Source organism: Mesoplodon mirus, assembly GCF_964341445.2.
Source record: "Mesoplodon mirus genome assembly, chromosome: 9".
Lineage (NCBI taxonomy): Eukaryota > Metazoa > Chordata > Mammalia > Artiodactyla > Ziphiidae > Mesoplodon > Mesoplodon mirus.
The window spans coordinates 108,773,217-108,798,436 of NC_138985.1; the positions used below are offsets into that span (position 1 = coordinate 108,773,217).

The 25,220-nt window shown below is 50.2% G+C and overlaps 1 protein-coding gene across 3 annotated transcripts; it reads right to left on the bottom strand.

Moving 5' to 3' along the window:
* Positions 1–2,919: 2,919 nt before the first annotated feature.
* On the bottom strand, positions 2,920–23,915 carry ZNF746 (zinc finger protein 746). 3 transcript variants are annotated; one of them, XM_082631997.1, is made up of 7 exons: positions 23,655–23,915; positions 20,417–20,716; positions 20,212–20,293; positions 19,095–19,208; positions 7,322–7,513; positions 6,697–6,822; positions 2,920–5,539 (listed from the first exon to the last, which is right to left on the bottom strand). In XM_082631997.1, the coding sequence occupies exons 1-7, from the start codon at positions 23,676–23,678 to the stop codon at positions 4,488–4,490; spliced, it is 1,890 nt and encodes a 629-aa protein (XP_082488123.1). In that variant the 5' UTR covers positions 23,679–23,915; the 3' UTR covers positions 2,920–4,487. The 3 variants fall into 3 exon arrangements, with proteins under 3 accessions (XP_082488123.1, XP_082488122.1, XP_082488124.1); XM_082631996.1 differs by having other exon boundaries at positions 2,920–5,542; positions 23,655–23,912; XM_082631998.1 differs by lacking the exon at positions 23,655–23,915 and adding an exon at positions 23,096–23,252 and having other exon boundaries at positions 2,920–5,542.
* Between the last annotated feature and the right edge of the window lie 1,305 nt (positions 23,916–25,220).

The window sequence follows — 25,220 nt, forward strand, 5'->3', positions numbered from 1 at the left end:
GATATACAAAGTAAGAGGGAGTCCCACGAGATGACAGATGGAGTCTGAGCAAGTGTCCATGGACAAACAGGGGCGGCATCAATTCCACCTGCAGAAACTGCGGAAGGCTGGGTGAGGCTGAGCCGTGAACTGAGGGGTAAGAAGGAGTGCACCAGGTGGATGGGGCAGTGGGGCAAAGGGAAGGGGGACATCATCTGCAGCGGGAACAGCATGTGCAGAGATGAGGAACAGCACGGTGCTCTGGGAAGGGCAGGTGGTTCAGTTCATCTAGAGCATGAGATACAAGGGGACTTGCAGGAGATGAGGACAGGGAAGGAGCCACCTCGTGAGGGGTCGGAAATGTCGTGCTGAAGTTTAGATTCTCAGTGCAGGTGATGGAGTTGCTGGAGGACTTTAAAACCGGGAATGAGAGGGATCAGATCTCCCAGTTAGAAAGGTCACTTTGGGCCTGTGTGAGGGATGGTGAAGTGCAGGAGGGGGTGGGAGCCACAGACTTGAGACCCAGAAGGACTTCTGGCAAGCCTTCACTGATGTGGAAGAAAGACTGATGAATGACAGAGAAAAAGAGAGAAGGTGACAGGAACTTTAGAGGAGGAGGGGGCGTCTTCCCCAGGATGGAGACGCAAACGAGAGTAACAGTCACACGTGGCCAGCACAGCCTTCACAGATCTTGAGGCTGTTGAAATGGTTAAGGTGCAGCTGACCCACCTTGTCTTCAGTCTGCCTGTAAACATGACAATGATGTAGCACTACTGCTTAACAATGGAGAGTCGGAAGGGATGGGGACCATCTTTGGAAGCATAGGAATGAGAACAAAGTTGGAAAAAGACGAACGTAAACAAAGATGTCAGGAGGCGGCAGGCAGCAGACGGGTACATTCTGATGGGCAACAGAGGGTGGCCGATATGAAGGAATGACTGGGAATGATGAACCTCGCGTGTTCTCATTTTGGCAGGTTATTTCAGTGCCAGAACATACAGGAGCATCCCAGGGAGGATCTGGTCTGGCCTCGGAGAGGTGTTGAGTGTTGTCCTGAGATTTGGGAAGTGTGGTAAGTCAAGTAATGCCCCCCAACCCGTGAAAGCTGTCCACATCCTAATTCCCAGAACCTGTGTCGCCTTATAGTATGGCAAAGGGGACTTTGCAGATGTGATTAAATTAGGATCTTTGGATGGAGAGATCATTCTCGATTATCTGGGCAGCCCAATGAAATTGCAAGAGTCTTTATGAGAGGGAGGCAAGAGGGTCAAAGTCAAAAAAAGATGTAATGATTGAAGCAGAGGTTGGAGTGATTCCCTTTGAAGATGAAGGAAGGGGCCACGAGCCAAGGAATGCAGGTGGCCTCAAGAAGTTGGAAAAGGTGAGGAAACGGATTCTCCTCTAGAGTCTCCAGAAGGAATGCAGCCCTGATGACACCTTGATTTTAGCTCCATAAGACTCATTTTGGACTCCTGACCTCCAGAAATGTAAGATAAACCTGGTTGGTTAAGCCATGAAGTTTGTGGTAATTTGTTACAGCAGCAATAGGAAGCTAATACCAGGGACCACTGTGCTTTGGCCTAAGTGGGATTCTTTTTTTTTTTTTTTTTTTAGTGGTACGTGGGCCTCTCACTGTTGTGGCCTCTCCCTCTGTGGAGCACACGCTCCGGACGCGCAGGCTCAGCGGCCATGGCTCACGGGCCCAGCCGCTCCACAGCATGTGGGATCTTCCCGGACTGGGGCACGAACCTGTGTCCCCTGCATTGGCAGGCGGACTCCCAACCACTGCGCCACCAGGGAAGCCCCCAGTGGGATTCTTTTGAGCCGTGGCAGAGCAAGCGTTCCCAGGAAGTTTGGGAGTCGTGGTGGGGTCCCCGTTCCACAGTGCTTGTCTGGTCTCCCTCACTGATTGGGCACCCCTGCTGGATGTCTGAGACGGACCTCAGCCTCCCCCTCCCCACTGCCTAAACCCTTTCCTCCCATGCCCTCTGTCTTGGAGAGCACCTGAGCCAGACCTTAGGAGTCATCCTTTCCTGGGCCTCGGATAGGGTTCTGGCGTGACACGCAGGCAGCGCGAGGGCGTGAGAATGCATGTGAGGACAGGCGAGGGTGTGGTGGTGGAGGAGGAGCCCCGCCAGCCGGGCAGACACCACATGCGTCCCGGTTGACTTCCAAGCACTAGAGACATGTCCAGTGGGGGCAGTGGACCAGAAGCACAGCAGAGAGGTCAGGGCTGCTGAGGAGGAATGAGACGCCACGGCCTGTGCCCGCCATCTCACGATGGGCCTGGGTGAGAGCCACTCCCCTTCCTTCTCCGCGTCCCACTCCCACGCCTTCCGTGGCAAATTCGAGTGGATTTTAAAATTTTTTACATTTTCATTTTCTTAAAAAGACAACAATCAAAACAAGAGAGACTGAAAACAAAACATGAGATAGAATGTTAACAAGTGTTAACTCTAGTTGGTGGGAAGATGGGTGTCAGCTGGCCTGGCTCAAATGCCATTGGAGGGAATCTCACTCCAGACCAGGGTTACGGCCCCTGCAGGCATCCCGATCCTTTCTTGGCCTCTCCCAGCCAAGAAAAGATGCAAAGAGAAAACATCCAGCTTCAGTTTTTCTTTGATACCTTGCAATTTTTTCTTCCTATCTTCATGTACATGATCTCATATTAAACTCAATGACAAAAACCATGTCTATATTCTGAAGCGAGGTGACTGGATGTGGTTTTATTTTCCCTTCAGGTGTCGGTTTTATCTCCACAGAGTCAAACTTCTCTGGATTCTCCCATCCCAGCTCTCAGGGACAGTTGCCTCCCTGGGTCCAAGGCCTCCCTGAGCAGGAGGGCGCAGAGAAAGCCGACCGCACCGCTGTCGCGGGCGATGCATGTAGCGGCGCCAGCGCCAAAGACGCGGGTCTAAGAACAGGACCCACCAAACCGCCTCGGTGCTGGTTAGGTTTTATTTTAACAGGAGGTCTCCTCTTCATTTGTTTCTCAAAATATCAGTTATATCAATATTAGAAGTGTAAACTGGTACAAAATATACAGTACATAGAAACAATCTTCTTAACTAGTCTATTGCCTAATAAAAGTACGCACAAGGGAGCTGAATGAACAGAAGCGATGGTCTCCCCACCTTGGGAAACAAGTTCCCCAGAGGACAAGGAACCAGCGTCTGCTTCAACAAAACGGGAATGGATACTCGTGTGGCAGAGACAGCACTGGGGTGAAATCAAGAAACCTTGGCCCATTTCTAATTCCACCTTCAAGATGTCAGCCAGGGAACGAGCAAGCCCTGCCCCTGGCCCAGCCCCTCAGCCCCGACCCCTCCCGGGGGAGAGCGCCCACTGGCCACCAAGGCCGCCACTTGGCTAAAGCTTGAGGCCTGATGATTTTGCTCAGGCAGATGCGGGGCAAATCTTTTAAGAGGGCAAAATGAAAAGCTTTCCTCCCTCAGACTGATGCTCCAGAAGGGTGAGCCAAGCCTGACCTGAGCCTCTTCCCAACTGTCTGCACTCATCGTGCACACGGGGTGTGAGGCCGAGATGGGTCCCCTCTGAGTAGCTCATGGCCTCATCTCTCACAGGAAAGGATGCTCGTCCGGCGTGCTTCACTAGGGCACAGTAACGATCAAATGAGGTTCCGTGCGAAAGCGTCTGGACAGCGAGAACACACACCACACCAAGAGAAAAGGAAACGAGCATCTGGCAGGAGCAGAGGGAAGCCCCTCCCCTGTGGGGGTCGGCAGGTGAGGCTCTGTTCCCGGCCCTGCTTCTGCTGCCCCTGCCTCACGCCTGCACCCCTAACGGTGCTTCCGGACAGCTCTCCTTTACGAGGCCCAGGAGCCACGGGGCGGGGCGGGGCGGGGGGAGCGGCAGGGGGCCTGCGCAGAGCCTTCGCAGGCGAGAGGCAGGTGCTGAGAGACACCAGGCTGCTCCTGCTCAGTCCTCCTGCCCGCGAGCTGAGGCTGGGCTTCCACGGCGGCCGGCTGGCCTTACTTCCCAGCCTGGTCCTGGGCAGAGCCCGATCTCCGCTCCCCTGGGGCTATGTGCAGAGACCGGCCCATCCCTAGGGGTCACTGAGGCCAGGGAGGTCCAGGTGCCTCCTCACCCGCGTCCCCAGCCAGCCAAGCTTCCGTCACACCCTCTGTCAGACTTGGTAAGGACACAGCCCACAACACGCACACGCACTCCAGAAACCAAAGGTACACTATAAAGTTTAAACTGGTGCTACTACTATTTTCCGGCTTTTTCTTCAAGAATTAAAAAAAGTTTCGTAATTAAATTACTTAAAATTCTATGCTGCTCAGTTTCACAATCAGAGAATTCTACTTTGTTTAGAGGTGGGAGCTGCGTTGTCTGGTAGTTTCTCCCGCTCCAGTGATCGGTTCAGCAACTGGGAATCTGGTTCTCCCCCAGGCTCCGTTCCGCCTCGAAGCTTTTCGCACCACCCTGCTGTCTGGAGAAGCGCCTCTTTACACTTGGGCTTGCGGGAGTCGCCTGCGGAGGCCTCACAGGTCCCCACTGTCGGTGGGTCCCAGGACACTCAGGCCACAAGTCCAGTCGGTCACGAGGTCCGTGGAGGCCAAGGGTCCTTTGGAGGCGGGGCTCTTGAAGGGGTCGGGGGGCACGGCAGGCAGCGGCGGCAGGGGCTGGCCCCGGGCCGGCTTGGCGCCCGCCGTGTGGTTGCGCTGGTGCTTGCGGAGGTGGTCCTTGCGGATGAAGCTCTTGCCGCACACGGTGCAGGTGAAGGGCCGCACGCCCGTGTGCGTGCGGTAGTGGTCGATGAGCTTGGAGCGCTCGGTGAAGCGCTTCTCGCACTCGGTGCAGGGGAAGGGCCGCTCGCCCGTGTGCAGCATGCGGTGCCGGATGAGGTGCGCCGGCCGCGTGAAGCAGCGGCCGCACTCGCCGCACCGCAGGCCGCTGCCGTCCCGCGCGCCGCCCGCCGCCCCCGGCGCCCCGTCGGGCGGCCCCCCGCAGCTGCGCTGGTGCGCGCTCAGGCTGACCTGCAGCTGGAAGCTTTTCCCGCACGCGGCGCACGTGAACGGCCGCCCCCCCGGGGGGGCCGCCGGGTGTTTCTTCAGGCCCGGCTTGTGGCCGAAGCCTTTGGTCCGGCCGGGGTACTTGCAGGGGTCGCTGAAGGCTCTCGGGGCCTGGCCGGGGTCCAGCACGGCCTCTCCGTTGTCGGGCGAGGAGTACGCCAGACCCTCAGGCCCGGTCCTCGGGTTCAGGCCCGCGGGAGGCTTACACCTGAAATTCCAGCCCCACCGGACCCCCCCGAAGAGCCAGTCCCCTGGAGGGGTCTCGTCCTGGGTCACCGCGGGGCTGGGCTCGCCCAGCTCGCGCTCGGGCCGGGCAGGCTCTCTCAGCCCCAGCACGGGGTCCTGGCTGGGGAAGGAGCTGCCCTGGCTCTCCCAGGCTCCTTCCTGGACAGGACTAGGGAAGAACCTTGTGGCTTGGCCTGGTCCGAACAGGGTCGCGTGGGCTTCTAGGTCAGTAGGATGCACTGGTGTGGCCACTACCTCCTCTTCCTGGACTTCGGTTTTTATCACAATCTTTACATCTGCTGAGAAAGACAGAGAGGCCGGGTATCGTTCTGTCCTGCCCGCTTACAAAGGCAAGATCTTTCATCGGGACATTTGGCCCAACTACGGCCACTCGGAGCCCTAGTCTCGAAGCCTCCGGATCCAACCATTTCGGCAGAGATGCCCCAGGTGGTCAGGTGGCTGCCTCAAACCGTGGGGGAGGACATCGTGTTCCAGACCTTCACCACACGTAAAGCAACCAACCTATCTGCTCCCCTTGTTCCAGAACCTGCACCACAGGAGAGCAACCATTGCATCTGCTCACCGCGTTCCATTTTCACTTTGGCTCTTGAGGCTAATCGTGAAGTTATGCCAAGGAAGGAGCTCTGACCACGGGTGGCAATGCACCCGAGGGGCAAAAGCACAGAGCTGGGCTCGGGGGGATCTGAGACTGGAGCGTGGCTCCCCACAGAGCAGCGGTGACCTCAGGCAAGCTCCTCTGTGAATGCCCTGTTTCACAGGGTTGCATGAAGTTTAAACCACACAGCACATGTGAAAGCAGTTAGCATGCTGTTTTGCATGCAGCAAGCATTCAATAAATGTACCAGCTAGCTAAGGATAAAAATATTAGCGTAGTAGTAAAAACGTGTTTGAGTTTACGTAAATGTACCTGAATTTCATGCCCTAGAATTTTATATCAGGGATATAGGCTTTTAGCACAACTTTGGGGTGCCAAAATATGACAGAAATTATTACTTAAAGTAACAGATAACTGCCTTTCAAAACAGAAGTAAGTAGAAAACTAATACATAAATGTGGCAGTTCCTCCCAATTCGGGCCTGTGGACACCTGTCTTTGGTAGTGCTGATATCTAAGAAGCGGTTCTAGGTGGGTTTGGGTTTTTCCAGGTCAGAGAGGAGCCAGGGTTGCTGAGTCCGGGCAAGAGGTACAACCTCTTAAGGGTTCAGCTTGTCAGGATTGACTGGTTAACACAAGAAAGGAACTGTGGGAAAACGGACCGTCTCAAGAAAGACTGTTCAAGCCTAAGAATCTAGAAGGAGAAAAGGGACAGACTGTACAGAGTGTTCACATCACTGGCACCTAAATGCCTGCTGGCTGGACCACCAGGGGCCACGGCTGAGGCAGCCTCCGGGGCAGACGTGAGCCCTTCCAGCCCTCCCTCTGCACCCTGTACCTTCCGTGGAGGCGGCCGTGCTGAGCTTCAGCGTCCCGTCTGAGCAGGCGGAGGAGGGATGGTGGGGAGGGAGATCCGCCTGCCAGGAGGTGGGCGGGATAGTGGTTGAGAAGTTGGAGTGGACGCCTGCAGTGAGGAGAGAGCAGAGCCAGTGGGTTAGGTAAAGCAGCGGGCAGACCCCGTGGGAGAGGCGGCGGAGCAGCTGCCCCGAGACCCCACCGGTGACTCTCCTGCCCGAGCACAGCGACCCCACCTCTCCTGAACCAGTGTGCTTCTGTCCCCTTCCCTGAGGCACCAGGAAGCTCAGACGTCACACTCTCGTCATACAGCCCCTCTTTAATAGGAGACAGCTGGTGATTTAAATGTCCAGTGCTGGGGCAAGAAGACCAGGAGGGGGCTGGCAAGAGTGAGGCGGAGGAAAACCAGGACAAGAGCATCATGGAACCCAGAGGGGCCAGCAGGATGTCCTTCGGGGCAACCCCTGCCATAAGGTGGGAAATCTTCTAAACTCGTCAGGCCAGAGCCCACCGCCCTCTGCAATGCTTGCAGGAACTTCTTCTCCCAGGTCCTGCCCTCAGTCTCTGCACCTGGTTCCTGCTGTCTGCTCCCAGCCTCAGCCACTCACCAGGGGCAGCATCGGTAGAGACGTCTCCTGCTCCGGAGTCCAGCTGGCTGAGGCCCCACGGCTCCTCCCCGATATCTGGCTGTCCGGCTGCCCACGCCTCCACGCCTAGAGCCTGCTGCTCCTGGAGCTGGAGCTCACCTTCTTGCTTGATCTGCATTAAGAGGTCAGGGGCAGGGACGGGGGGCCCCGAGCCTGAGAAGAAGAGAGTGCGTGAGTGGCAGCACCAGGGGCCCCGGGGCGGACACACATCCAGCCAAGGAAAGGCACACGGGGCCTTGCAAAGGTCACACAGCAAAAGAGCCCGGTGGAAAGGGAAGGCAAGAGCTCAAACAAGGACTGCGGGGCCTTCCAGGCAAAGCATGTGGTCACGTGGTATTGAGCACACGGGTCAGGCGGGGAAAAGTGAGGAATACAAAATGCACTCTCGGACTTCCCTGGTGGTGCAGTGGTTAAGAATCCGCCTGCCAATGCAGGGGACACGGGTTCGAGCCCTGGTCTGGGAAGATCCCACATGCCGCGGAGCAACTAAGCCCGTGCGCCACAGCTACTGAGCCTGCGCTCTAGAGCCCGCGAGCCACAACTACTGAGCCCGTGTGCCACAACCACTGGAGCCCGTGCGCCTAGAGGCCGTGCTCTGCAGCAAGAGAAGCCACTGTAATGAGAAGCCCGCGTACTGCAACTAGAGAAAGCCCGCACGCAGCAACAAAAACCCAACCTAACCAAAAATAAATAAAACAAACAAACAAAAAAACCGCATTCTCAGGGCTGGATCTCTGGTCCATGGACAAGACTGTGCTGCCCTAGGGAGGTCCTGCTCTCACTTTAAACAGAAATGCTAGATAAAATCTACCCCCGTCACCAAAACCTTACCCCTACACATGTATTTACGTGAGCACAAAAGATATAAGAATCAAAGAAAAAACACAAAGTCAAATCAAGAGTTTGAGCAGGAGCCAAGTAGAGTTGCTGAAACAGGATTCAGGCCTCAGGGGCTGGGCTCTGATGTCCAAGTGAGGTGAGCGCAGAGCTGAGCCGCCTGCATCAGCCAGAAGCCAGAAGCCATGACGCGCTGTCCCATCAGGCAGATGGGGACGAAAACCCCATCCACGTAGGGGCACAATAAGGAAGCTGCGTCTTGTCCAGGGCCGTGGATGGAAAAGCTACCCATAATAAATTAGATTCCCGTGTCCACACCAACTTCATACTAACCACATGGTGCAGCTGAGAAAAGTTGAGAAATTCACAGAAAAATTGGCTGAGAACCACAGCAACCCAGGAGGCCCCCAAACAGAGGCAAATGCAAACCTGCCCATAGGGGCACACCCACAAGGCAGGCCTTAAGGGGCCCCTACTAAAAGGCTAAACTTACAAACCAGAAGAGGAGCCAAATGGCATGAGAGCCATGGCAGAACTCACTCCCGCAAACTACAGGAAAGGAATAGGCTGAAGGGTACAGTAGCATAAGTATGTTTAAAATATTCAAAGAAATAAAGGAAGGAACAGAATCTGTACGGCAAGAACAGGAAATTATTTTTAAAAAGGCAGATGTGAAAGAGAACCAAATAGACATTCTAGAAATGACAAAAGCAGTCATGGAAATAAAAAATACAGTGGCTGGCTTAACAACAGAATGAACACAGTTGCAGAGAAAATTAGTGACTTAGAAGATGGATCTGGGGAAACAATCCAGAGTACAACACTGAGAGATAAAGAAATGAAAATATGAAAGAGAAGTTGAGACATATGCTGGCAGAAATCCCAGAAAGAGGAAATAAGAAATGGATACATGGCAACAGGTAAAGAAATAATGGCTGAGAATTTTCCAAAATTGAAGGCATGGTGAGCCCATGGTTTGAAGGAAAACACCACTTCCTAAGTAGGAAATAAAAAAGAATATAAACCTAGACAATATTCATGTGAAATGGAACAGCAAAGACAAAGAGAAAATCTTAAAAGGCACCAGAGAGAAAAGAATGACATTCAGACTGAAAGCAGATTTCTATCAGCAAGTACGATGTCAGAAGATAATATTTTCAAAATGCTGAGGGAAAATAGCTGTCAAAATGAGGCTGGTATAATTCCCATTGCACAAACTAGAGAACAGTATATGCAAAAATTTATAAAATGATCATTTATGAACAGGTATGCAAAGATTCTAAATGAGAGAAATATAAATCAAATCCAGTAATATGTTTTCAAAAAAGAAGAAGAGACAGTACATTATGAACAAACTGGGTTTATCCCGAGAACTCAAGGATAAGCTACCCCTGGACAATACAGTGACACAACTCACAAACAGATTAATGGAGAAAACAATAGTCATCTCAACAGACATAGAAGCAGCATTCAACTCTTCTATTTCTGGCATATGGCTGGCTAGCTGTGCAGAGAAACTCCTCTTAATATGGAGTATCTAAAAATGATGGGTAAAAGTATAAAAACACAAAATTTTTTAAGCATGGATGACCTCTAAGAAAGCCTAAATCAACCATGGTAAACTGTAGGGCATCTCCCATTCCCCTACTGCTGGGCTACAATGGACTGTGCACACCTGGGGTACACAGATGTGAGAAGCCCAGTGCTTAAGCAGGGTGGAAGGTTGGGCTGGAGGCCCCTCACCACCACCACACACATAAACCTGGGACCAAAGAGCAATGTTCCCAGTGCACTAAACATAAAACAACGGTGAAAACCTGCCCTGTGAAAGGCAACTGCCCATTCTGGCCTTTGGTCTTAGCTGAGTGGGGAGAAGAGTCTCTCCTGGGAGTTGACACACCCCAGGCTGGTGCTCCAAACTAATTAAAAATAATAACAGTTTAAGGAGGGAAAAATCTAAATGAGTAATTCTCAAGGGAGGCGTGGGAAAAAAATAAATACAGAAAAGGCAGGGTTAAGGTCTCACAGCACAATTTAAGATGGTGGCTAAGAATCCAAACACCCTAGTGGCCATGGTCAATGTCAACGATCTAGACCAGCGCCGTACAACAGAGATCAAGGTGGGCCACATATCTAATTTTAGGTTTGATAGTAGCTACCTTAGAAAAGTAAAAAGAAACAGGTGAAATAATTTTAGCAATATTTTTTTAACCCAATATATCCAAAGTATTCATTTAGACATATTTCATCCTTTTAAGTGCTCGATAGTCACATGTGGCTGGTGCTTACTGTTCTGGACATTTCACACGTAAAGATGAGCAGACTAAAAACAAACAAGAAACTCAGCTATGTGCTGTTTATAGGAGACACACCTAAAACAGAAGGATGCAAAAGCAGTGTGAGACGATAAAAGATATACTAAGTCAAATAAACAATTAAAAACAAAAAGATGTGGTTATACCATATCAGATGAAATAGACTTAAAAAGAAAAATATCCATAGAAATAAAAAGAATCACTGCACAATGGTAAATTGACCAGAAAGATAAAATAATTCTATGATTTAAATCTAATAACATAGCTTCAAAATAATAAAGCAAAACTGACAAAACTCCAGGAGAAATGAACAAATCACCTCCTCTGTGGGGGACTGACATACCATTTTCCATAACTGATAAACCAAGCCAACCAAAGATTATAGGATCTGAACAACACTATTAACAAACTGACCAAATGGACATAAGCATAACTTAAAGACAAGGAAAACACAAGCTTCTTAAGCCATACAAAACATTAAGAAAAAATGAATACTTTCTAGGCCATAAAACAAACTTCAATAAATTTTAAAGATTAGTATTTTACATATCTATTTTCTAACTATAACACCATTAAGTTAGAAATCAATAACAGATACCCTCAAACTCCCTATATATACTAAAATTAAATATATATATATATATATATATATATATATGCTTTCTAAATAATCCAAGGCTCTAAGGACAAATCACAATGAAAATGGAAGCTATTTGGAACCCAGTGCTAATGAAAAAATTATCAAAATGTGTGTCTGCATCTACATGGTACTTAGAAGAAAGTTTGTAGCCTCATATGTTTATATTAAAAAAGAGGAAACAGGTTGAAAATTAATAGGTCAAGCAGTCAATGCCAGATGTTAGAAAGTAACAACAATAAAATAAAAGCAACAAGAATAAAAAGAAAGGAAATCCTATGAGAGTGTAAATTAATAAAAGAAGAAACAAAGAACACAGAGAAGCAAAAGTTGGTTCTTTGGAAAGGATATTAACCAATACATCTCTAGCAAGATTATCAAGAGAAAAGGAGAAAGCACCAATAACCAACACGAAGAATGAAAAAGGGACATAATCATAGATGTAGCCGAGATTAAAAAATAGAATATTATGAACGTTATTCCAAGAAATTTAAAACCTCTGGGGAAATGAACAAATTCCTTAGAAAAACTAGAACTTGCCAAAACTGAATCAAGAAGGTCCTATAACTACTAAAGAACTTAAATCAGTAGACAAAAATCTCCCCCACAAAGAAAAACATTCAAAGAATAGATAATTCCAATATTACACAAACTCTCTGAGCAAATAAAAACAGAGGGAATACATCATAACATATCTTTAATATCAAAACCAGCCAAAGACAGTCTGAGAAAGGAAAAGTATAGGCCAGTCTCACTCATGAGCAAAGATTCAAAAATCCTAAACAAAATAATTAGCATATTAAGTCCAGCAATGTATATAAAGGATCATGACTAAGTTAGGGTTTTTTTCCCAAAATTGCAAGGTTGGTTCAACATGAGAAAATGACATAACTTACCATACTAGCAGGTTAAAGAAGAAAAATATATAATCATCTCAATAGATACCAAAATAGCATTCCATAAAAATTCAACAGCGATTCCTGTTAGAAACATCTAGTCAACCAGACATATACAAAACTCTTTTAACCTGATAAACAGCACTGATCAAAAAACTTTTAACAAATATTAGCCTCAGTGTGAAAAGTTAAAAAGTATCTTCTTTAACATCATGAACCAATAAGATACCTGTTGTCATCACTTCTATTTAAGGATTTTCCGGGAGTTCTCAGCCAGTACAATAAAACAAGAGAAAACTAAATCATAAAGATTTGAAATGAAACAAAAAATTCTATTACTCATAGGGGATATGATTATCTTTTCAGAAAACCCGAGGCTCATCAGACAATTATTGGAAAAGTTATTAGTACTAATGAGAATTTTGGCAAGGTTCCTAGATACAAATATCGATAAATAAAAGACAATTGCATTTTTGTCTACTCTTAGGGTTTTAAGGGAGCCTGGCAATTACCATTTTTCTTCCCTGTCATGGATCTTAACAATTAGAGAAATAAAACAAAAGAGGAAGGCTGGTGAGGGTAAACTCTTTTTATTACTGATAAATGAGGATGCAGCTTTTATGGAAGAGGGGCCCTCAGCACTGACCCTGGATCAGGAAGTCACCCTGGACCATGGTGAAGGAGGCTCTCCCCAGCAGAGCAGCAGAGACTGCCTGTCCCTGGGGGAAGCCAGCTGCCCAAGGGAAGAAGGTTGGGCAAGGACTGTGCTTGTCCAATCCTTGCTCCCAAACTCCCCGATGAGGTGCATCCCTGGTGGCACCCCTGGTGGGGTGCCTAACTGGGTGGGAGAGAATGGGATGTTACATAACTGAGCCCTGTCACAGGAGAAAGAGCACCAGGGAAGGGTGCGCCCTGCCCCCAAGACCCCGGCACACACCAGCAACAAACAGAAGAAGGCACCACTGACAACAGCAATGTAGAAAATGCAAAGGATGGAGGAATATAGCCAACGAAAAAATGTACAAGACCTTGTTTGAAGAAAGTTATAAAACGTCACTGAGACGTTACAGATGAGATAAATGGAGTGACTTAACGATATTCACCCTTAATATCGTAGGGGTCAATTCTCTCCAACATGAGTAATAGAATCAATGCAATTCCTACCACAATCCCAACTGGATGTTTCATGGAATTTGATAAGGGAGTTAGAGAGTTTACCTGAAAGAGCAAAGGAAAAGAAGACCCAGAGTGCCAGTGAGAAAGTACTAGGGTCCCAACCTCCCATGGCCATAAAAGTCTGTTCCAGATGGATTAAGAACTTGAACGTGAAAGGCAACATTTTAGAAGAAAATGTAAGATGATGTGCTACTACCTTGAGGTAGGGGGAAATTTCTTAATTGAGACATAAAAAGGACAAACCATAAAGGTAAAAAATTCGTCCAAGTAAGTTAAAATTAAAAGCATCTGTTCTTTAAAGCATACCATAAGTGGAGAAGATTTACACATATCTCACACAAAAAAAATGATATTCGGAATAGTAAAGAACTCTTACAAATCAATATGTAAAGGGAAAACGAAAGAAAGATGGACAAAAGGCATAAACAGGCATTTTATAGGAGAGGAAAGACAAGTGGCCCATAAACACAGGCTGTAACATTCAATCCCATTAATTAGGAAAATGCACATTTTAAACTATAAATTTTAAACCATTTCACTCCCACCAGATGGGCAGAAATTAAAATGTGAGGCATTTCCAGGGCTGGTGAGGACGGGGTGCAGCAGGCACCCCGGCGCTGCTGGTGGGTGCTGACTGGCACCACCACTTCAGAGCACACTGAGACATTACCAGGAAAAGCTAAGCATGCACTTTCCTATGACCCAGCAGTTTCACACCCGGGTCTATACCTAGAGAAACTTTTACACATGCATAAGAATTTCCATCACAGCATTGTTCCTGAAAGCACAAAAGTTAGAAACAACACAAACACCCATCAACAGTAGAAGGAATAAATGCATTGTGTTATATTCATAAAACAGAAACTATAAAGTAGTGAAAATCATGAAAAGGAATGACTACAGCTATACTACATCAACATGGATGACTCTCAAAAACAAAGTCAAATGAAAAAAGCAGGTTAAAGAAGAATATATATGGTATGATCTCATTCATAAAACGTTCAAAAACAGGTTAAACAATGTTACTTAGGAATATATACATAGGTAATAAAAATGTAAGGAAAAGCAAGGGACTGATCTCATCTGTCTGAATTTTGTGTTTATCTGTGAGAGGAAGGGAGGGGTCTGGGGTCTGGGAGGGACAGTGGGGTCTTGGAAATAGATCGGGTTATGATCTATTTCTCATGCTGGGAGTTGGGAATATGGGTGTTTACTAATCACTCTCTAAACTTTATGTATTTTGTTTATGTTATGTATTTTGTTCTGTATGTATTTTATGTTATATAATACAAAGTAAAATGTATTAAAGAAATAAAATAATATTAAAAAAACAAAAAACAACATTTGATACAATATAGCATTTACTCACGATTAAAAACAGTAGCCAGAAGTGGAAGGAAACTTCTTTTAAACCAACAGTATCTTCAAAAGTCTATGGCAAAAGTCATCCTAAATGCTGAAACTCTCTAAGTATCCCACAGACAAGGATGCCAGCTATCACGGCTACTATTTAACCATGTCATAGGCCCACTGCCAAACCAGAAAAATAAAGTTACGAACATTTAAAAAGAAGAGATAACTTTTGTGCCATCTATGGAGAGCACAATTGTCTATGTAAAGAACCTAAGAATCTAAATTGACTAGTCATTAGAAGTAATAAGAGAGTTGAGAAAATTGTTTTTCTTACTAAACAAAGTCAACAGCTTTACCGCACACCTGCAACAACTATTTAAAACATGTAATTAATTTAAAAATCTCATTCACAGTAGAAACAACAACGATCAGGAGAAAACTGTAAAGTCCTATTCAGGCACACACAGAGGGCTTCAGTAAACAAGTCTTCCTGTGGGTAAGGGGGCTCAATACTGCAATGACAGTAATTCTCCAGAAATGAAATTACAAAGGAAATGCAATTCCAATCAAAATTCCAACAGGATTTCTGAGAACCTGACACAAAGATTCTGAAATTCATCTAGAAGAACAAAGGTCCAAGAATAGCCAAGAAAAGTTTAGAAGAACAAGAAGGGAAAGCTCAGTCTACTACATATCAAGGCTTAGTATGAAACTAAAACAGTGAGAATTGGTGCGGAGATAGACAAAGAGACCAAAGAAACCAGTAAAGAGCCCAGGAACGGCGCGTGCATGTATGGAAACCTGGTTCGTGACCAAATGGGCATTACATATCATTGGAGAAAAGGAAGAATCTCCAGCAAACTTTGCTGGAAAATTAGATGTCTTGTGGGGAAAAATTTTAAAAATTCTCCCTTGTAACCTCCCCAAATATTCATTCTAGTTGGTTTAGAGACTTAAATGTAAAAAGCAAAACTAGAATGAGGCAGGAAAGGATATTTTAAGACAGAAAAAGCACAGATCATAAAGGAAAAGACTGGTGTTTATGATTCTACCAAAAATTAAAACTTCTCTTCTAAGAACTACAAAGTTAAAAGACCTGCCACAGACTGGGAGAAGATATTTGTAATGCAAATAACAGACAAAGGGTTAGTATCCAGAACTATATAAAGAGATCCTGGATCAGTAAGATAATGAGAAACAACAGTAGAAAAACAGAAAAAGATAATTCACTGAAGCAGAACCCAAATAAACATCTGAAGATGCTCAGCTCCACTAACAACTGGGGAAATGCAAATTAAAACAAGATACCATTTCACTCCCATCAGATCGGCAAACATCTAATTCTGAAAAGTGGGCAAGGAAGTCAGAAAGCAGGTCCTCTTAACTGCTGGGGAGTATGGAAGCCAGTGTGACCATGGGGAGGGTGATCTGGCAATGGCAGAGGTGCAGACAGGCATGCCCTCCACACTGGGATTCCTCCTCCAGGTCTATTCCCTGGAGAGACATCAGCACATGGACACAAAAGGACATCTTTAAGAATGTTCACTCCAGTCCACTTGTGACGGTGAAAAGTTAGAAACAGCTTAAGTGCAACTCAGTGGAGGGATGGATAAAAAATTGTAATATAGTTGCTTTTGGAATGCTGAGCATCCATTAAAATGAACGAACTTGATTTATATGCATCAACAGAGATAAGTACGAAATACAGAACACTGAGTGATAGATATGATGACACGTGATTTTTCAAAACACACAAAACCATTATTACATATCGTTTGTGGCTACATATGTATACAACAGAAGTTTTAAAATGTGGATAGAAAGGACAAACATCAACTTCTGGACAACTGGCTACCCTGGGGAGGAATGAGACTGGGAGACATAAAAAGGAATTTAAATTGTATCAGAAAAATATTATCTCATACACACACACAGGATACATTATGAAACACAGGATACATTCAAAAATATTTATTAAATTCCTACTCTGTGCTAGGCAGTGTTCTAGGAGGCCAGAATGATTATATGAACAAAACAAATAAAAGTTCTCATCCTCTTGAAATTTACATCCTAATGGAGGTGAGGGTGGTGACCAGACACATACACATCTATAAATAGGAAACATATATAATCTATAAATATGAAATATATTATAGTTCTACATATGTAATATCTATGTCTATATAAAGTCTATAAATATATATAATAATCTAAAATATGAAATATACATAATAGATGATATCTGATATGGAACAAACTGAAGTAGGAAAGGGAGACTGGAAACTCTGGGTGGGGAGAGGGGCTGCCATTTTAAATAGGGCGATTAGGGAAAGTCATATTTCAGCAGAGACCTGAAGGAGGTAATGGGCTGAGCCCAGGAAATATCCGAAGAGCACTCCTGGCAGAGGGCACTGCCAGGTGCAAAGGCTCGGAGACTGGGCCAGCCTGGAGTGTTGCGGGAACAGCAAGGAGGCCACTGTGGCTGGAACTGAGCGAGTGGGGGACAAGCAGAGGGAGAGGAGCCCAGCTGTGTGAGTCGATGGAAAGCCAGCAGGAGTGGGAGCCAAAGGATGCAGGACTTGTGCTGTAAAGGGGTCACTCTGGCTGCTGGGTGGGGAGCAGACTCTGGAGGATTAGGGCAGGAGCAGGGAGACTGGCCGGAGGTGCCTGCAACCCTCTAAGCAGGAAACCACGGGCCTGGGGGCAGGGGGGTGGGCAGGGGAGTCTGGAGGAGTGCTGGCAGGGCTTCCCGACGCGGGGGGGCGGGATTGGGTGTGAAAGAGGGTCAGGGATGGGCCCTGCGTTCTGGGTCTGCAGTGGGGACGCCTGTGGCAGGAGCAGGTTCTGACGGGCAGAGGAGGAGCTCGGGGAGGCACATGCTCCAAACGGGCTGTCGGGCAGCTGTCCACGTGCAGACAGACCAGGCGGCGGGCGTGCAGGATTCAGGGGAGAGGCCCCGGTGGGAGTGCCCACCGGGAGGACGGAGTGTGGGCGCAGAGAGAGGAGGCGGAGGGCTGAGGGCACCCCAATGCTTAAAGATCAGAAAGGGAGGCAGGAAATAGCAAAGGAAAGGTGGGAGGAAAACCAGGAGAGGCTATACTGAGGAGCACCGACCCCAGTGACCGCAGCGCCCTTCAGGCAGGGAAAGAGGGTGAGGAAAGGGGAGGAAGCAGGTCTCCGCTGGGCAAGAATGGGTGGACAGTTGGGGAGGAGCCTGGGGATCGGCGGCCTTGCTGAGCACCCACTTCCCCAGGCACAGTTGGGAGGATTTGGGGGTTGAAGAGAAGTGGGAGAGGAGGTCTGACGAGCGGCTGTACGAAGCCCAGAGCGGGGGAGGGTGGACCGGGGGTCCGGGCTTCTTGGACCGAGGTGGGCGGGGATGAGGGCCGCCCAGGGTTCCCGCTGACAGGCTCAAGGCCGAGAGGGGAGCTCTGAGTGCCGGAGGGGAGGGCTGGGCAGGGACTCGCCAGAAGCCACCACATTTCCAGGCCCCTATTCACTCTCAGTATCGTGTCTATTTATTACATCCAGGGAGGCCTCCACATGGATGTAATAAATACAATAAAACAAACCGACGGGGAACCTCCCACCCAAGGTAAGCCGCTGGCAGCCCCACGTGTCCTAACTATCTTTTCCATCCAGACAGCACTCTGCTCTTAGTCAATTTCTAGCTTTCAGCACTGTCCCTGTTGACCTAAACTGGTGAATGATTTCTGAACACGGCCTGCCCCGGGTAAAGGGAAAATCTAACTGCGATGACACAGCAAACACGAAAGACACATTTTGTGAATCACAAATTAAACATGTAAGACTTTTTCGTAACCTAGGTGTTCAGACGAAAGGGAAGCCCCAAGGCAGGTGGTGCAGACAAGGAGTCTTGGGAGGAGGTGGGCTTGAGCCTGCAGGGGCAGGGTCTCCCTGGTAAGTGACAGACCCTTGCTGACCCCCAACCCAGCAAGGTCTTCCCGTCAGCCATCTGGCTTTTCTCATGTGTCTACCTGTCCTTTCCTTAACTTTCAAAGGTGCTGACTGGCCCAGGAAAATCTGAGACCGTAGTATCGGGTATCCAGATCCACCTTAAATAAATCAGTGACTCTAACCATGTTGAAACGTGGCTAATGGGTTAATGTTCTGTGATTACTAATGGTTTTAAGTGAAATCTGGTTCTCGGGTAGAGGCAAGGCTGACTCTTTGTAAAGCTATGCCTGAATTACATTTTGTCTTTATTATCTTCTACCTTCCTGTCTGTGTCCCCCTCCTTCTTCCCCTAAGGCTGAGCCGCTGGCACCATCTCTTTCCTAAAAGACTGGGTTTGCTGCCTGTTTCCACGCTGGGAAGCATTCCTGGAGTGTTAGCTGCACAGGCTATAGGTCATAATTCAACTGTAACAAAACTCAGGTTTAAAGCACTGATGTCGTTCCTTGGCTCGCCCTGGAGAGAAGGTCGCACCCCCCCTGGCCCTTTACTTTTGTTTCCATCTGATTGCCTGCTGTCCCCCTAGCCTTCCCCCAACCCCTCACCTGGGCTCGGGTCCACAGGAACATCTGGAACCTTGGGGCCGGCGCGACGCCAGCTGCACGGCTCCTTCCCCTGTTCAATCTGGGAGAGGACCTCGGGCTTGGAGATGGCATAGTCTGGAGAAAGACAGAAGGGTTAGCTTTTGCCATGTTCTGTTCAGAGCTGGGGACAGGCAGCCTGGGAAACCAAGATGGCCTAGAAACTACATTTCTTGATTGGTAGAGGGCAGTGGTTCCCAACCATAGGCAATTGTGCCTCCAAGGGGACATTTGTCAAAGTCTGAGACATTTTTGGTTGTCACGACTAGGGGCTGGGGGAGAGGCGCCACTGGCATCTGCTGGGAAGAGGCCAGGGACACTGCCGAACATCCTATGAGGCACAGGATGGCCCCCAAAACAGAGCCTCATCTGGCCCAAGATGCAGTGCTGAGCTGAAGACACTCTGGTATAGGGTCTCGAGGTTAAGAAGCCGTACATTCCTACAGACTGAAACAGAACCTCACACCCGCACCTGCTCCCAGCCTCGTAACCATGCCTTTCTGCCTTCAGACCTGGGGTCACACAGATAACCAGCCCAAGAGGTAATAAGCCCAGAAGAAACAGTCCAGGCCTTCTTGGGGGTACTGCATGAAGGGAGCAGCAGCAGGCCCAGGGTCTGGGGAAGCCTCCAGGTGTGAAGGCAGCGCTGGCTGTGAGAAGCATGGTCTGCCCACATTCTCCGCCGACCCAGAGGAGCGACTCGGTCAAGGCCTCATGTCTCAGCAAGAGAAGGCGAGAGAAAAAGTCCTTCTCAAACCTGGGTTGATCACTGGATCTGAGAGCGGTAGGAGCCTTCTCCACTCCAGGTCTCAGCAGGAGAACAGAAACGGCTGTGCTCTGAGGCTGGTTAGGAGAGGGGCCACCATGCCTCCCGGTCTGGCACCCCGTGATCTTCACCAAGTAGAAGGCAGCTTTTGACTCAGTCACCCAGGGCTCATCTTTAGGAAGAGGAGGTGATAACCGTGCCTGGTCAAGGTTCCCAGTGATTTACGTATCCTCGGGACGAAAGCCACCAGAAGGAAGAGAGAAGCTGAGGTCTCCCCAAATCACACGTAACCAAGAAATGAGCCTCACGCCTTACCCAGGGAGACCAGCGTCTCGTAGTTGCCCCGCATCACGTGCTTGTACAGTTCCTTCTGCCACTCGTCCAGCTTGCCCCACTCCTGCTCAGAGAAATACATGGCCACATCATCAAAGGTCACGGGCACCCGGAACCACAGTATCACGCGCGCTCACCCGCACGCTGACGGGCACGGGCTGTCCCACCCCTGGCGCCCAGGGCTTACCTTGGGGGCCTCGCCCTTGCTGCCCGGGGGCAGCCGCAGGATCCAGAAGTTCCTGTTCCTCAGCAGGTTCTCCACGTTCTCCAGCCGCCTCTGCAGCAGCCCGTACTCCTGCAGCAGGGTCCCCAGCACCGCCCACTTGCCCTCCAGCTGGTTCCCCAACTCCACGGCCGTCTTCTCACAGTCGGCCAGCTTCTTCTCGGCCATCCCGGTTCGACCTTCTAGGGAAAGCAAGCGGGCAGCCTGCGATTCGATCTTCCTCTCCATGGCCTGAATTGTAGCTGCCATTGTCCACGGAGAAATCTTTCAGAAACAGAGAGGAGACCAGCATCAGTCATTCCGCCTGCCGTGTTCCTTGAGCCCCTCTCTCCGAGGCATCAGGGAGCTGAGCGGGGAGCGCACGTGTGGGAAGTGGGGATGCCCTGTGCCACACGCCAGATCTCGGCCTGGCGGTCAGCTCCTCTGGGCGGGTGCCCTCCCTCCAGGCCTCTGCAGCAGTCCTTGCAGACCCCCACCAGGGCACTCGCCGCCCTATACAGTAACCTCCTGCATCCGCCTCTACAAGCTCTCTGAAGGCAGTGCTGCATCTTTTCACAGTACAGTGAGGGGCCCGTGGTAGGCGCTCGGTGCAATTTTGCTAAATCAACGGTGACTTCGCACTGCTGGGGTGTCTTAATGGAGAAATAGTAAACTGCAGGTTTACTAGAGACCCGGCAGCACCTCCCATCATAACTGCACAGGATCTGTCTACTGACGATGACCTAGCAAAAAACACAGCTGGTTCACTGAAACGACACAAACACAAGCGCTGCTGAACCGCTTTATTAAAAAGCAACTCGTGTCTCTTTAATAAACATGGAAATCTGATGACTAATTCCTTTCCACCCCAGGACAATCTAATTTTGTCCGATTACCGCCCCCCTCAAACTAAAAATCACCATTACTGCAAATCTCCCCCAGCCAAGAGTTAGACTTTTTGACAAAACACGAGCCCCTGCCCTTGTGAGACTGACTTTTTCTCTCACTGTTCCTACCCTTCCCAAGGGGCGAATTACGGTCTCAGACATTTTTGTCGCTGCCCCAGGATCAGTGACACACCTTACAGACTGGTGAGGAAGGTAAGACATATGCCATAAGGTTAGATTTTATATGTGCTGCAACCATCATAAACCGTCATTCCCGACTTGCCTGTCGCTGGACAGTTCAATTGTGGCTTAGATGACCGGCAGCTGGGGACACTGAGGCAAGGGCACATTTTGCTTTGAGTGGGGCTCGACCACTAGACACCCCCCAACCCACATCTTGAAGGTAGGACCCATGGGCCAGAGAGGAAGTCCTGATATTTATACCTTCTGGCAGCAGCTGAGGCTCAACGGTACCTTACAGCATCCTGAAAATTATTCCTAAACAAACGTTTGGTGACTATTTGCAAAATTTAAAAGTGACTGGTAGGAACCAGTGTAGATTCATTTAGAGAAAGTCACTGAGAACTAGAACATGGGTGGGTGCCTCAGAAAACAGTGACAGGAGAGTCTGAGCAGAGGCTGAAAAAACTGTCAAGGATGGACCATCAGCGATTTTGTGATTGTTTGGAAGGCAGCTGGACCAGATGACCTCTGACCTGAAGAAGGCAGGGCTTTAGCTGGGCCTCAAAGGATGGAGAGGAGCTGGACTGGCAGAGAAGCAACTGGATGTGGGACTCTTGCTCAAGAGGTAGGTGGTTCTGCTCTGAGGCTGCAAAGACTGCACTGGGCTGGCACCTTGGGCTGGTGCAGCCCTGCCCCTGGGTGCGAGGCCATGTTTCTTCCCTTCCCCTCACTCCTCCTCTCTTGATCAATCCCTGACATACGACCCCAGCCTCTAAACGTTTGCTTCAGAAGTGTCCTTTCACTTAATCGCCCAGCTCCCCATCCCCAGAAATCCGACTCAGCCTCCAAGAGCATCTGAGTGCCATTAGTATAATCTTTGTGTTCCAGGAAAAGGGCATCTGTGTAAACTCCGACCTTATAAATAAGGCACATGCCGTTTTCTTACATTTTAACGGGGCCAGGGAGCCTCATGTGAGGCCTTCACACTATTTGGTGAGAAGTGGCGACTGTTTCTACTCAAGCCCAGCTCCTCACTGAATGGTGGGTGGACAAGATGGGGCTGGCCTCAGCCTCCTGCCAGGGAAGCGGAAACTCTTTGCCTGAGAACAGCTGATGGGAAGAGAACTCCAAATCTTTCAATGGCTCCCCACCCATATGATGAAGTCCAGGCAGGCCTTCAAACCCCTTCCAACTCTCCCTGCAGCTTCCTCTCCCCGTGCCTCCCTACCCAAACCATCTTTTCCAGGCAAACGACTTCTGTCTCCTTGACCATGCCCGGCACTGCCTGCCAGTCTGTGTCCAAGCCTCCTCCCTACCTGAAAAGCTCCACGGGTCCAGCTCAGCCTGATGAAATCCTAGCCTTCCCTAAAAGCCCAGCTCAAATCACAGCAGCACAGGCCAGGAAGGTGCACGCACCTCTTTCTGCTTTGCTTTACCATCACCCGTGTACCTGTCTGTTTCCCCCAAAGCGCCAGTGTGTCCCAGCACACAGCGACCCTGTCTTTCCACACCTTTTCTAGCCGTGCGATCCTGGGCAAGTTAACTTCTCTAGGCCTCGGGTTTTTCTTTTTTATGACAGAGAATCAGAGCCTACCCCCTAGGTTTCCTGTGAGGACAAAATCACGCCTAACAGGGCTGGTGCCGTGCCTGCGTCCCTCTACGAACCGGAGCAGCTGTCTTCCGCCCCGACCCCGAGCGAGCCGGGCACGCAGAGGGGCCTCGGTGCCAGCGGAATCGCCGCCGCTCGGGACGCCTCCCAGGTGCCACCAGGCCGCTGGGGGGAGCTGGGGGGAAGGGAACCCAAGGCTGAGCGGTGGGCAGAGAAAGGAGACGCGGGGTGGGGGGCGCGGAGACGAGGGGGCCAGCGGATGGGGCGGGGGCAGGAAGCCCCGGAGGGCAGCAGGAACTCGGCGTGGGGCGGCCTCTGGTGCGCGGACGGCCGGTCCCGCCCTGCTCAGGCTCGGCCCGGAACGGGGGGCCTGGCCGGCGGGTGCCTAGGCCCCGGCGGACCCCGCGTCCCGCTCGCCGGAGCCCCAGGCCCGGCGGCCCGGCCCGGCCCCCGGAGTCCCTCCCTAGGGCCTGCGGCGCCGTGTGCTGGGCCCGGGTCGCCCGGGCCCCGAGTCCGCACGTCCGTGCGCGCGGGCCGCCCTTACCGGAGCCGCGGCCGCCTCGGCCATGGCCCTGCGCTGTCCGGCTCGGCCCGAAGGAAGTCGCCGCCGCCGCCGCCGCCGCGCGTCCCCACGCGAGCCGGCCCCCGGCCTCTCCGCAGGCGGCGCCCGCCCGGCCCTGCTGTCCCCGCCCGCGTCGCCGCGCTCCTCGCTGGCCGGCCCGCGCCGCTCCGCCCGCAGACGCGCCGCCGCCGTCAGCGCCCGGCCGGTCCACACTGCATCCTGGGAGCCGGCGCAGGCCCGTGAGGCTTCCTGGAGGCAGCGCGGCCGCACAGCCCCACCTGCAGCCCGGAGAGGCGAACGGCAGGCGCGGCGCCCACCCCGCCCCGCCCAGCCCCGCCCGGCGGCCCGTTGCCGCTGTGCCACCCGCCTGCCCGCCGAGCCCCGGACACTGCCCGGCCCGCCGGCCTCCCAACCCACCGAACCCCCGACCCGCCGACTCGCCGACCCACCCTGCCGCTGACCCGCCAACCCCGCGGCCCCTGATCCACCGGCCCGCCGATCCCCCTGGCCCCTTGATCTTACCGACCCACTGGCCTGCCACTCCGCCGACACCCCGATCCCCCGAGTCCCCGACCCCTAGGCCCACCGAACACGGCCGGGTGCGCGCTGAGTCGCCGCCCGGACTCAGCGCCAGACCTGCCGCCGGCCGCGAGAGCCTCGGGCTTTGGTCCCCCGCGCCCCGAGGGACTCGGTGACCAAAAAGGATCTCCCCGCTCCAGGGGGCAGCTGGGCCGCCCCCGGTGACCACGGCGACGGCGGCCGCCCCCCCCCCGCCATTCGAACCCCAGGAGACCCGCGCCTTCTCCCCTGGGGCGCCCGCCACGTCGCCTCTGCCGCTTTAGGTCCTGCGGGGCGATCTGGGCTTCTTGTGTGTTTACTTACTTGGACAGCTGTACCTCGTGTCTACCTTTGATTCGAAATGGAAAAAATTCTTCCAACAATAGGAATATAGCTCACTAAATCCCTGTAGGCAGCCACTTAGAACTTTCTATAAAGTGTGAGTTAGCTATAAAAAATATTTTTAATGGGATGGACAACGGAACACAATACCATCACCTAAAATTATTTTGGTGAAGAACTTTGTATGGGAAGATGTTCATGATATTTTAAGAGAAGTCTGTCCAGAATGATTATATTATTATATATATGATTATGTATATATTGTATATATAATATATATAAAGTGGTTATAAAATGATTACGTATATTATCATTGGAAGGTTTGGAAGCATATAGTCAAGTAGTTTTCTTTAACAGTGAGAACACAAGCCATTTTAATACATTTTCTAACTTAATTTTTTTAAATTTCGTAATAACAACAGTAATATTTTATAATATTTTGTAATAACAAGAATAGTATTTTTAAAACAAGAAGAGAAAAATGAATTTATCAGTCGGAAAACTTAAGAGGCGAACCGGGGCCGGCGAATGGAAGGAGCCTTTGAATGGCGCCCCCATGTGGCCGTGAAGATGCATTTCCTTTGAGAATTTCCTCTAAGTGGGACTCTGCTGAAGAGGGACCTGCGCACCACGTGCTCTGTACTCTGC